Genomic DNA, 11,323 nt, shown 5'->3' with positions numbered 1-11,323 from the left:
GCTCCTCAGCCTGCCCTTCTACATACCAGTAGTCATCCATGAGCGTGGAGGTGTCTGGCGCCCTCTTTTGAACACTTTGTAGCCAGAAAACCGATATATTTGTTGGCTAATTTCCGACGATGGACTGGGGTCTGGTCTACGTTATGTTTCCAAAAAGGACATAATTTGCATTGGTTCTAGCTATGAGCAGATGTTTATCGCCAGTGATCAAAACAATGTGATATTCTGAAAGGTTTGTGTGTGTGTGTGTGTGTGTGTGTGTGTGTGTGTGTGTGTGTGTGTGTGTGTGTGTGTGTGTGTGTGTGTGTCTGTGCGCGTCAAATTTACATCATGTTATTAAATAGGGTAATATTTTCATATGTAACGTCTTTCATTTATTATACTGGTGCATTCGACTTTTGTCTGTACCTACCCACTAGAGGGCGACAACACACTTAACGTTAATAACAGATACAAGCGCGTGAGTTCGAAGATCATAGCAGATGCCTCGACCTCCGCGTTAAAAAGCAAATTTGTTTAAGATACTACCTGATTCAGATGTCCACATGAAATTGCTTTGAACGAAGCATGACATGCATTTGGTAATGCATTACTTCTATTTATGTTAGTATTACTTCATAGAATGTTGTACTTCGGAATATTTTGGAGCATCATTTTATATCAGAGGCTGGTGCTTTTGGTAGGTTAAATGGTATGCGGCGTGAGCTTTCGCTGTGAGTGCACCGTGATGTGAGAAAGAAAGCTGAATTCATTCGGAATAGTGCAATTGAGCTCTCATTCACATTCTCTTTGTTCAGATGCCATCACACGTCAAGGGAAAGCCCTTCTAAGGAGCCAATGGCTGCTAGGCGTTTATCTAATAAAAATGGGGACGGCTAGAGCGTGATTGGCCAGTTCTCTTAAATAATCCTTGTTGCCGGCAAATCGTGGCAGTGTACTTGTGGTACAGTGGGCTTTCAGCCAACAGCGTCCCGGTCCTTCCAACATTTCCATCTTTCACTTTTATGTCGCAAATAATTAACTATGCAAAAATATATGGCGGAGCGTTTATATTATTCTTTCTTATTATTGTTGTTTTCCTTGATGAATGTGGGTCTACACAACTAAGGACATTTGTCAACATTTGTTCCATTTGAGATATCAAAAAACGATTTATGTAGCGAGCCATAAAACATTTGAGCTGTGATCAAAAAGTGCTCTCTGTACCCCAGCCGAGAGAGCGAACATGTGTGCCTTGAACATGTTTCGTTCAGTTCTAGGGTGAAAATACAACAGAAGAATGTTGAACGTCTCACTTCTAGCTAGCAGCGTTATCGCTGGCATTGTGATATGGGGTTATTCAGACGGCCAGAAAATCCTATTCAAAAACAGTGCACAAGGACGTTAAGAAACCCAAGAAAACGCATGTTTAAAAGTGTGCAATATAGAGGTGGTATATAGTTCTGTTTTATGGTTTTATTTTACTTTACTCTCTGGACTAGTTAACTTAACGTACCATGTCAGTGTGTACATAAAATGTGAGAACACAGTGTCATCGGGGAACGCTGAGTAAGGGCAGTAATGCTCCCAGAGACACACTACTATGGCATTACCACATACCACATACATCCTCGGTAATTATATGTAATTATGCGTCAAATTACGCTCAGTAGTTCATTCTGAATGATGATCTTAGTCATATGCATTTAGAAAGATGACCTCACACCAGTGTTTAAGCTATAAAAGAAAGGAAGACTAGAACTATTCTAAGTCTTCTGCCTTTCCCTTTTTTCATAATTTTAGTGACAACACGATTATTACCACAGCAGCCTACCACTGAATTATGCTTATCTAATGTGCACCGCTAAAACAAGCTTAAATATGGAATTCAAAGAAGATCCGATATGGCTTACAATGTGTAACAAATGGAAATTAGTGAAATGTAATACAACTACAGCTTTGTAGTGTGGAGGTGTCTTGAATATTCTAGTATGTCATAGGCCTACTCACCTCCACGTTAGTCATAACTGCATCTTCTCTGTCTAAATATGTCTGGTTTAAACCTATACATGATGTTGTGACAGCCTCTTCACTGCCTATGGCTACACTAAACCCAGCAATACATACATTTTTAACGTATAAAATATTCATAAACTCAAATACCTTGGGTATTTAGGCAATTACCACTAACAAGCACACATTCAGTAAGTAATTGACGAAAACCCGTGTATGGATTTAAATATAGACACAAAATATAGCCTTTCATTAAATCTATCTGATGCTTACATCATCCTTTGGAAATTGTGTACATTGACCGCCACCTAAACTTTAGGTTTTGTTCTGATGTAGGACCAGATGTTAGTACTCCAACCTCAGCCATTACAAGAGAAGCTGCAACGTTTGTAGTTGATCTTTGCATAACGAGACACTACGCAGCTTCAGTCCACCCAATTCGTGGGAATGATGAATGATGGATTTTCAACAGAAGAAGGCAAAATAGGCAGAATGGCCCACTGTAGTATATAAATATAATACATTTTTTATCAAATTTGCACCTATATATGTTAATAACGCGGAATACTGATATAATCAGGATTGGCGTATTGCGCATTATATAGGATATCTTCATTGAAGGCATATCGTTCTCATAAATTACTACAAAATAAAAGCAAACGGAGAGGAAGACTGTGTCAGCCTGTCTTTGCTTGTGACAATTGCCCCCTTTCCTTTACTTTTCCAATGTATACAAAATAGCTGGTGAGGTTAAAAATAACGGTAATTAAAATGTTTCGTTTGTAACCAGTTTATAACCCGCTCTAATAGTCTTTGCCCCGTGAAATGCCAGCCAGAAGGAGAGAAGCGTGTTGCTGAGATTTCCAAAGCCTCAGACTGGATCTGCTGTCCTGCTCAGGGCGGGGCGTCGGAGGACAGAGAGGGACAGAGAAAGAATTCAGCTTGTGTGCTTTCATAGTCTCTGCTCCTGAAACCGATGAGCGATGCGTCCATCTCTCCATCTCGCTCCCCCGACCTGTCGCTCACGCTAGGCTCAGAGCAACTCGATCGGACTTTTATCCAGCAGATGGCCGGAATACAAGCTCTCTGACACCGGCACGTAGCCCAGAACAGCCGTAGCAGGTCGAGCGAGCGTCCTGGGGGGTGGACTGGTGGACCATTGTGCGCTTTAGGTCGGCGGAGAGACCGAGCGCAGCGCCAGAACTGATGCTACAGAACATTCGCCATTGTTCGGATGTGCAAGCCACCGAGTAGCGCTGTGAGCTCAGATAAAAGCACTGCTGCCTTTCGATGCGTCTCCAAAAGAGAAAAGCTACGATGACTTCAATACTGCCTTACGTTTTGTACCTCCTCCTTAGCATCCAGGTAGGTTATCATCTTTATACTCTCAGCGTTTTCCCCCCAGATATGAAGGGGGAAGCCATATGCCCTGTCTAGTTTACAATAAGCCAAGTAGGCGTCCTATGAAATACAGCTTTGCGTTTGAACTAGTTTTATTTGTCTACTCAATTTCCTAAAGCGTAGCGACTCTCTTATGGGCCACTTTTACATCCGCAGCCTCGGATGAATCGAGTTGCATTTTATTTGCGTTTTAAATATGACGCGCTCTGCCAAGCAGTTCCAGCCCTGGTATTTCACCAGGCAAAATTGGGTCAACCAGCTGAACCGATCTCTCGTGATGTCTGTGCATGCTTCTGCCATCACCAAGTGCAGAACCTTGCACAGGTATTCATGAGCCGTGTCACAGAGTTCTGTGTACGAAATGGAACAGAAATGTTGTATTTGAATATATTGTGGAATCAATTGCACGTCAGATCTTCGCTTTTGAACAAAATAATGACGTCCTGCTCTCTACCTGAGGGCTGCAGACCATATAAGGCCCAGAAAACATTTCGAAGAGCACAAAGCGATGGAAAAGTTTAGTACTGATCTTTTTCTCACTCACATCAAATACATTTTTTGTCATATAAAACAGAACCAGGTGAAAACTACTTGTAAAGGGAAAGTAGATATTTTCCCCTAATCTCTTTGCTTAACTAATTTATGATAATTCTTAGTTATTGACTTACACCAGTGGTGGATGTGTATAGTTTCACGTGATGGTTTCAGTGTTTTGCACGTTAGATCCTCAGCACCATGTCCCTGGGGTAAAATCACCATTTCAGTGGGGTAATTATTCCTTATAAATACCACGTGATATTGCATTGGCTGTAAAACATGAGCAAGTGGAAGCATTTCGCTGAAAAAGAAGCTCATCATTCATGTCTCACAGGTGCTTATCACAACTGTGGGTGCCAGTAACTGTTTAAACAATGCTGCATTGTTTGAAAAGACTCTGAATGTTATCTCTACCTTGGATTTAGCATTTCTATGAGAGCCTTGTGTGTCCTCTTTTCAAGAATTTGTTGGCGATATTGTGGGCCTTCAGTTTATTTTGAAGCATATGGTATTGCATATTCATAAACACATATCTTGTTCTCTGGTAGGGATTGAACATTAAATTCAAAGCTGTTTTTTTCTCTGTTGCAGTCAGCTCGTACACAAACTGTTCACAAACAATAATATAAACACACCTATTTATAGTCTCTAATTATCCTTATAATTACATTATATATATTGTACAATAATATTTACATCTTATATTTTACAGGCTATCACTTTTACAGGCTATCACTTTTTTCTTTTTTTTTACCACATTTTATTCTGTCTGTCTCACTGTTGGTGACATCATTGTTCACAATCACACCTGAGCCTGGTAACCATGGTGACAGCGCTCTGTGAATCACTCAGGCATTGATAATCGAGTGCTGGTCAGAGCAGAGACTGATTTGGGGTCAGAGTCCCCTAAACATGATTGTCTTTTACTCCTGTATGGGTTGTAACAGCTGTGACATTTGACAGTGTGAAATAGATGTGCATCTATTGGCTGTAAAATTTAATTTGCCAGTAACAGATCCATGCTGAGAAGTGGAATGTTTGTAGAGTAATATCTGTATAGTACATATAGAATGTAGACTAACATATTAACGTAAACATCACAACAGTGAAGTTTATTGAGATTTTTAGTGCAGAAGAGCTGGCATGCATGAGTAAATAGCCAATGTGTATGAGTACATACACACAGTGACTGTGTTTCTGCTCTTCTGACAGCAGCTTCAACCCTGATGTGGTCTTGGCTAAGCCCATCAAGCACAATATACCTGGTGCTTCCTAAATACTTAGAACGTAGTGCATAACAATTACTGTTATTGTGACCTGCAGAACCTCTGGTTAGGCCCTCCAGGTTCCACCTGCAGAAGGGCCAACAAGTTCATGGCCGCCCCATTCAACTCAGTCTACCAGCCAGACTGATTGTGGTAAATATATGTGAGGAGTGCATGGAATTCCAATATAACCAAGGAAAGGGCACCATACGAAATGGTCATTTTGGGACTACCTGTGGATCACAGTGCAAACCCCTCATCCACGGCTTTCACACATAGCGATTACTGTGGGTTGTGTGAAAGATCCATGAAGCCTGGCTCTCTGAGGTGGGGACAGAGGACGTGCAGCTGCTGAAGTTCCTACACAGGCAGCTTTGTTATGTTATTGTAGGAAACCTAATGGCCTGCCATTAGAGCGGATAGGATCTCAGTGCTTTCAAGACAGTGGAGAAGGCTCTAACACACCTGCACTGGGCATTTAACATTTAACATCAAATCATCGCGATCATGCTGAAGGTTATGGTGTTGTGTGTGTGTTTCTGTGTGTGTTCATTTAGTTTCGATGCAGCAATTTCTACTTTAATTATTAGAATATTTTTGAAAATACTGCAGTACCTCATTCCCAGATGCACAGTGTAGGTGTTAATTTAACAATGGTAATTTTGCTTTACAGTGTGATTAATTAAATTTGATTGACTCATATACATTCTGACTGATTCAAGGCCAGTCAGTCCCAGAGCCAAATACAGTACTATTGCAAAGAGGGCTAAACTGGTGAGAATTCAAATCACTGCATCAGTTCAATGAATGAATCATCTTACGCCTACTTTTTTCCATACTAAAAACATTCTGACTCTGCTGTCACTGGTTTTTGAATTACATTATTCAGTTCCTTTGATACAAAATAAAGAAAATAGAAATAAATAATAGAAAGAAAAGCTAAGTTCTAGTTGGATGCTTTTGGTGTGTTTATACAAGCACCGGTTCTGCATTGATTGCTTAGTTTTGTCTTAAGGCTAACATGTCTAATGGATAGTGCCTCTCATTTCTGGATAAATGAGGTGTGTTTAGTTGTACTCTGATAACAGTAACCGCTCTGTATTCAGGACATCTGCACAGACACCTTTTTTGCCCACTGCCCTGATTCATCTAATCGGCTCTAGCTTTTATCTGAGTGACATGAATAACCATGGTTTGTCTCTAAATGTCCGTTGGTCAGGTACTGTTGTATGTGCTGTTCTGACTAGCAGCCTAAATGTTGTTTTATGGTTTCCATTTCAACAGGATTTGTTGGACTCTGGAGGCAACGTTGTAAATGTATGTGGTCTCATTTCAGAGATTCATCATTTTTATGGTGTATTTAAAAGCTGTAGCACATGTCAGAGAATTACTAATGCACCAACGCAAGGACTCAGGATGTGCTGTGAACACGCAAATTTTAGCATCTTCACGCTGGTAGAACAGATCTCAATTTAAATGTGAAAACTTGATTTCATTTGTTCGTGCACATTCCTGTTTGGGACATTTCAGGATGACAACAACAGCAACTAAAATCACATATATACAGTTCATTACCAATGTTATGGCGCGTAAAGGATGTATTACTTGCTTGGTTGCAACCCTTTGGTGTGCGACACTTCCTAGAAGGAAAATAAAAGCTGAAAGTGCCAGCATTCTAGCTGACGTGTGGTTAGATTGTCACTTTATTGCCACATCCCAAGACATCCCATAGTGCACCAGCATGAACGAGCACTGCGGTTACACTGCTGGCACTAGAAAGATGAGTCCAGCCATAGATCACTGCAAATACATGGTGCATGCCACATGATTCCTCTCATCTCATTAGTTTGCTGGTATATATAGGCCCATGTGGTCCTTGTCCTGTATGAGACTAGGCCAGTAGCTGGCAAAAGCCTGCAATGTTTGGCCAAGATTAGTGGCTAAGAGGAGGATGAAAGAGAGGAAGTGGATATTATAGGACCAAAAATATGATGCTGATGCTGATGCCATAGGACGTCTTGGGGATTCAGGGTGTCTCCCTGATTCAGGATGCCTCACTGATTCAGGGTGTCTCCCTGATTCAGGATGTCTTACTGATTCAGGATGTCTCACTGATTCAGGGTGTTTCACTGATTCAGGGTGTCTCCCTGATTCAGGATGTCTCCATGATTAGGTCTTGTGAGAGACAAGCTGATATATTCTCTTTCTCTCCATGTGTGTTATTGCAGACAAGCAAGATCTCATTCGATCTCCCACCCTTTCATCCTTCTTTTTCATTTCTTCTTTGTAATAAGGTTTATACACTGAATGGCTCTTCTATTTTAAGCTGGGATGTGTGGGCTACAGGGTGTTTTAATGCCTTTTGGTGCACAAATTATTGTGGACTGCTCAAGTTGGGCAAAATAGCACAGCAAAATTGTGAACAATTTTACTTGCATGCAGAAATGTTAAGTGTTACTATAACTCCTTCAAAGTGACGCTGCCACCTACACAGATCCCGTAATTGCGTGGTTCGTTGTTGTGTAGTTTAGCTCATGACAGGTCATGTTTCTGCTAGGATATGTTTATTGATTTTCTTTATCTTTTCAAATTGCCCAGCACCAGTGGGGGCGTCAGGGGCGACCTGGTTGTAGGTTTTGGGTAAGACAAATGTACATAATTGTAAGTGTACATAATTATCAAGCACCAAAACACACACTGACCCAGTGCAGGCATATCCTGTTGACCTTCCCTCTGAAAATACCAGTGAGATCTTCCAAACTGTGATCAGCAACAATAACTAGAAGTCTCTTGGTTTTCCTAATGAGAATCTTTTTACAAAATTAATCTATAAGTTGCCTTCCTTGTTCAAAGAGTCTGTTATCCATCACAGCCACAGCTACCTTAGGTTAATAGAACGCTTGTAAGAGATGTGACAGTGATATGCCCTATCATCTATACACTGACAGTGCTTACAAGGGCATGTGGTGTCATAGATATGAGACGTTAGTTCTTCATCAGGATCCCAGATACTCTGCCAGTTTCCACCTTCTCAGCCTAGCTCAAGGACAAAGATTTGGGTTGAACATGAGGAGATGAATATTAATTTAAGTATGTGCCCTTTCTAGTATGTGGAATCCAGTATTCTGTAATTGATCAATCCATCCTTTTCCATCCACTTATCCGGGTTTGGATTGCGGGGGCAGTGGCCTAAGCAAAGAGGCCCAGGTTTCCCTCTCCCCAGCCACCTCTTCTAGCACTTTTGGGGGGATACTGAGGTGTCCTCAGAGATATAATCTCTCCAGTGTGTCCTGGGTCTTCCCTGGGGTCTCCTTCCAGTTGTATATGCCTGGATCATTTCCCCAGGGAGGCGCCCAGGTGGCATCCGGACCAGATGCCCGAATCACCTCAACTGGCTCCTCTCTACATGAAGAAGCAGCGACTCTACTCTGAGCCACTCCCAGATGACAGTACTCCATACCTTATCTCTAAGGAAGAGCCCAGACACCCTGTGGAAAAAACTCATTTCAGCTGCTTGTATTCACAGTCTTTTGGTTCACTCATGAACAAGAACCTGAGATACTTGAACTCCTCCACTTAAGGCAAGGACTCACTCCCGACCCAGAGAGGGCACTCCACCCTTGTCCGACTGATCTGTTACTGAAGCTTCCTCTTGGGACATGGAACGTCTGTAATTTGATTTCTCTTTTTTGATCGGTTTTTATATTCCTTATGTCTTCGAACCTACAGAATATATTTGTGCCTTTTTTTTTGTTCTACTGTGAAATGCTCGAGTTCAGATTTGGGTAAACACTGGTTTCCTTGCATGTGAGCTCCTTCCTTCATTATGTGACCAGTCAGAAAGACTAGTACAATTACAATCCGATTAGCAACTGCTCCATTACACTAGAGCACACCACCTCTCAATCTTTTCCTCTTGAGCTGCTGGTTCTCAGGCTAAAACCACAAATGAATACACATTAATTTATAAAATATAATATAGCACCATTTATCCACTGAATGCATCTGAGGCTGTTTTACTTGGGATTAAATAAAAAACAGCTAAAATATACAGATCAGATCAATGAAAAAATATTGACTAAAGGCAAAATGTGTTTTTTCTCTATATTCTCTATATTATTTCACGCTGTGTGTGTGTACGTTCCCGTGCTCACCGCGTTACACACACCTTGCACAAGAGCTACATTGTGTCAAGTTCGGTCTTCCCTGGCATTCGTAAATACCAAAATGAACCCATATTTTTGCCTTAAATGAAGACGGAACAGGTTGAATATCTCTGTCCTCCAACTGTTTTGAAACCTTTCCGCACACGAGAGTGTCCCAGAACCTGCTGCGTAAAGTCTCGCATAATTTTGTAATTACGTAACGCGACATAGAATCGATTTTGGGACATTTAAAATCGATTCTGAATCGTAGTAAATGAGAATCGATTTTTGATATATGAATCGATTTTTTGGCACACCTCTAGTTTGTATAGTGTCTGTCATGGAGAGATTTTTCTGTTCTCAAGTTTAGGTTTGAAATCCAGAAAAAAAGTGTGTTGCAAAGTTGTTCTCTATAACAAGGAGCAGTTCATTGTCTAGAGGGAAAAATCATTTAATTGTTTAAGTTTATCTGAAATATTCAAGGTGCAGAGAGGGAATCTTCTCCCTTAGTCTGATTGGCTTCCTTGAATTCTCTCCTGATCACCGTTTCTCCCTATTGGCTTCCATTTCTTTGGCTGGCTGATAGCTGGCTGCTGGTTGCTACAGCAGACAGAATTCAGGCCAGACTGACCTGAGTAATGGCTACATGTTCTTCCTTGTAGGGATGTCCCGATCCAGCTTTTTGAACTTCCGATCCGATACTGATTAGGGTTGTCCCGATCCAATATTTGGATCGGATCGGCCGCCAATATTAGCAAAAAATGCATATCGGTATTGGATCGGCAGGCACGAGAAAATGCCGATCCAGACTCCCGATCGGAAGTGCAAATAAATATCGATATCGGATCGGAAGTTCAAAAAGCTGGATCGGGACATCCCTAATACCGATATTTATTTGCACTTCCGATCCGATACCGATATCGGCCGATACCAATACCGGCCTATCCGAGCATGTATTAAAGTTTAAAGTTATTTAGCCAACTTACTTTGTTGTCAAACTCATGTTGAAAAGCGTTTTACTCTTGATAACAAGTAGCCAGCTGAATTAGGTGTGTTTGAATAATACACAATGGTTGGTAAGGAGAAACTGACCTGTTTATTTAGCAATTAATAAACTCAAAATAGACAAAATATTAAATAACAAACAGAAATAGCATCAGTAAACCAAGGATTAAAAAGCCACAAGTGCAAATAATATTGTAAATTATATTTAAAAAGCAAAACACACAACCTGAGTGGAAAATAGTCTATTAACAAATAGTCTATTAACATTAACATCCATCAGTGCTCTTGAACAAGTGTAAACCAAAGCTTAAAAAAAATCCGTACACATATCGTAAACTAATTAAAAGCAAAATGCCTTCTACTCCACACTTTGCTGCTCCATCCCCATCTATACACTCCCTTCAATTCAAACGTTTCTGCCAGTGTTAGTTGTGTAGGACCTTTCTTTTTGTCTTCGGTTTTCTTTAGAAACTCGTCATGTTGTTTATGGTGGTATTTCGCTAAATGCTTGATTAGATTGGTTGTATTAAAAGTTCTTACAGCTTTACCACCACGCTTGACTTTACTGTGGCATATGTTGCACTCTACCTCTTCGTCTTTGTCATCCTTTAAGGTAAAATAATCCCACACAACTGACATTTTTACCGATAACTTCAAATTTGCCACGGAGCTAAATTGGGGCAGACGCTATGCTCTGCTGAAGGTGTGCTGGAAAATGCGGACCGGATTTTACTCTCACTGGCAAAACCACAGCAAAAACTGGAATGGATTATCTAAATGGGTGCGCTGGAAAACCGGATCGGACTTAAAAAAAACTGGATCGGGAGTCTGGATCGGCATTTTCTCGTGCCTGCCGATCCGATACCGATATGCATTTTTTGCTAATATCGGCGGCCGATCCGATCCAAATATCGGATCAGGACAACCCTACTTCCTTGTCAGCTTTGACACATGTTGTGCTTAGAAATGTCTTAAATA

The 11,323-nt window shown here is 40.9% G+C and overlaps 1 protein-coding gene across 3 annotated transcripts in view; it reads left to right on the top strand.

Moving 5' to 3' along the window:
* The first annotated feature begins 2,852 nt into the window (after positions 1 to 2,852).
* The window catches only part of ptpro (protein tyrosine phosphatase receptor type O), a 59,288-nt gene continuing 50,817 nt past the window's right edge, over positions 2,853 to 11,323 (top strand). For all 3 annotated transcript variants that reach the window (XM_077006395.1, XM_077006394.1, XM_077006393.1), the window contains exon 1: positions 2,853 to 3,357. In XM_077006395.1, coding sequence (XP_076862510.1) covers positions 3,283 to 3,357 — 75 coding nt within the window. In that variant the 5' untranslated portion in view covers positions 2,853 to 3,282. The remainder of the gene's footprint in view (positions 3,358 to 11,323) is intronic.

Source organism: Brachyhypopomus gauderio, chromosome 5 (genome assembly GCF_052324685.1).
Source record: "Brachyhypopomus gauderio isolate BG-103 chromosome 5, BGAUD_0.2, whole genome shotgun sequence".
NCBI classification, from domain to species: domain Eukaryota; kingdom Metazoa; phylum Chordata; class Actinopteri; order Gymnotiformes; family Hypopomidae; genus Brachyhypopomus; species Brachyhypopomus gauderio.
This window is presented reverse-complemented; position numbering and strand designations above follow the sequence as displayed.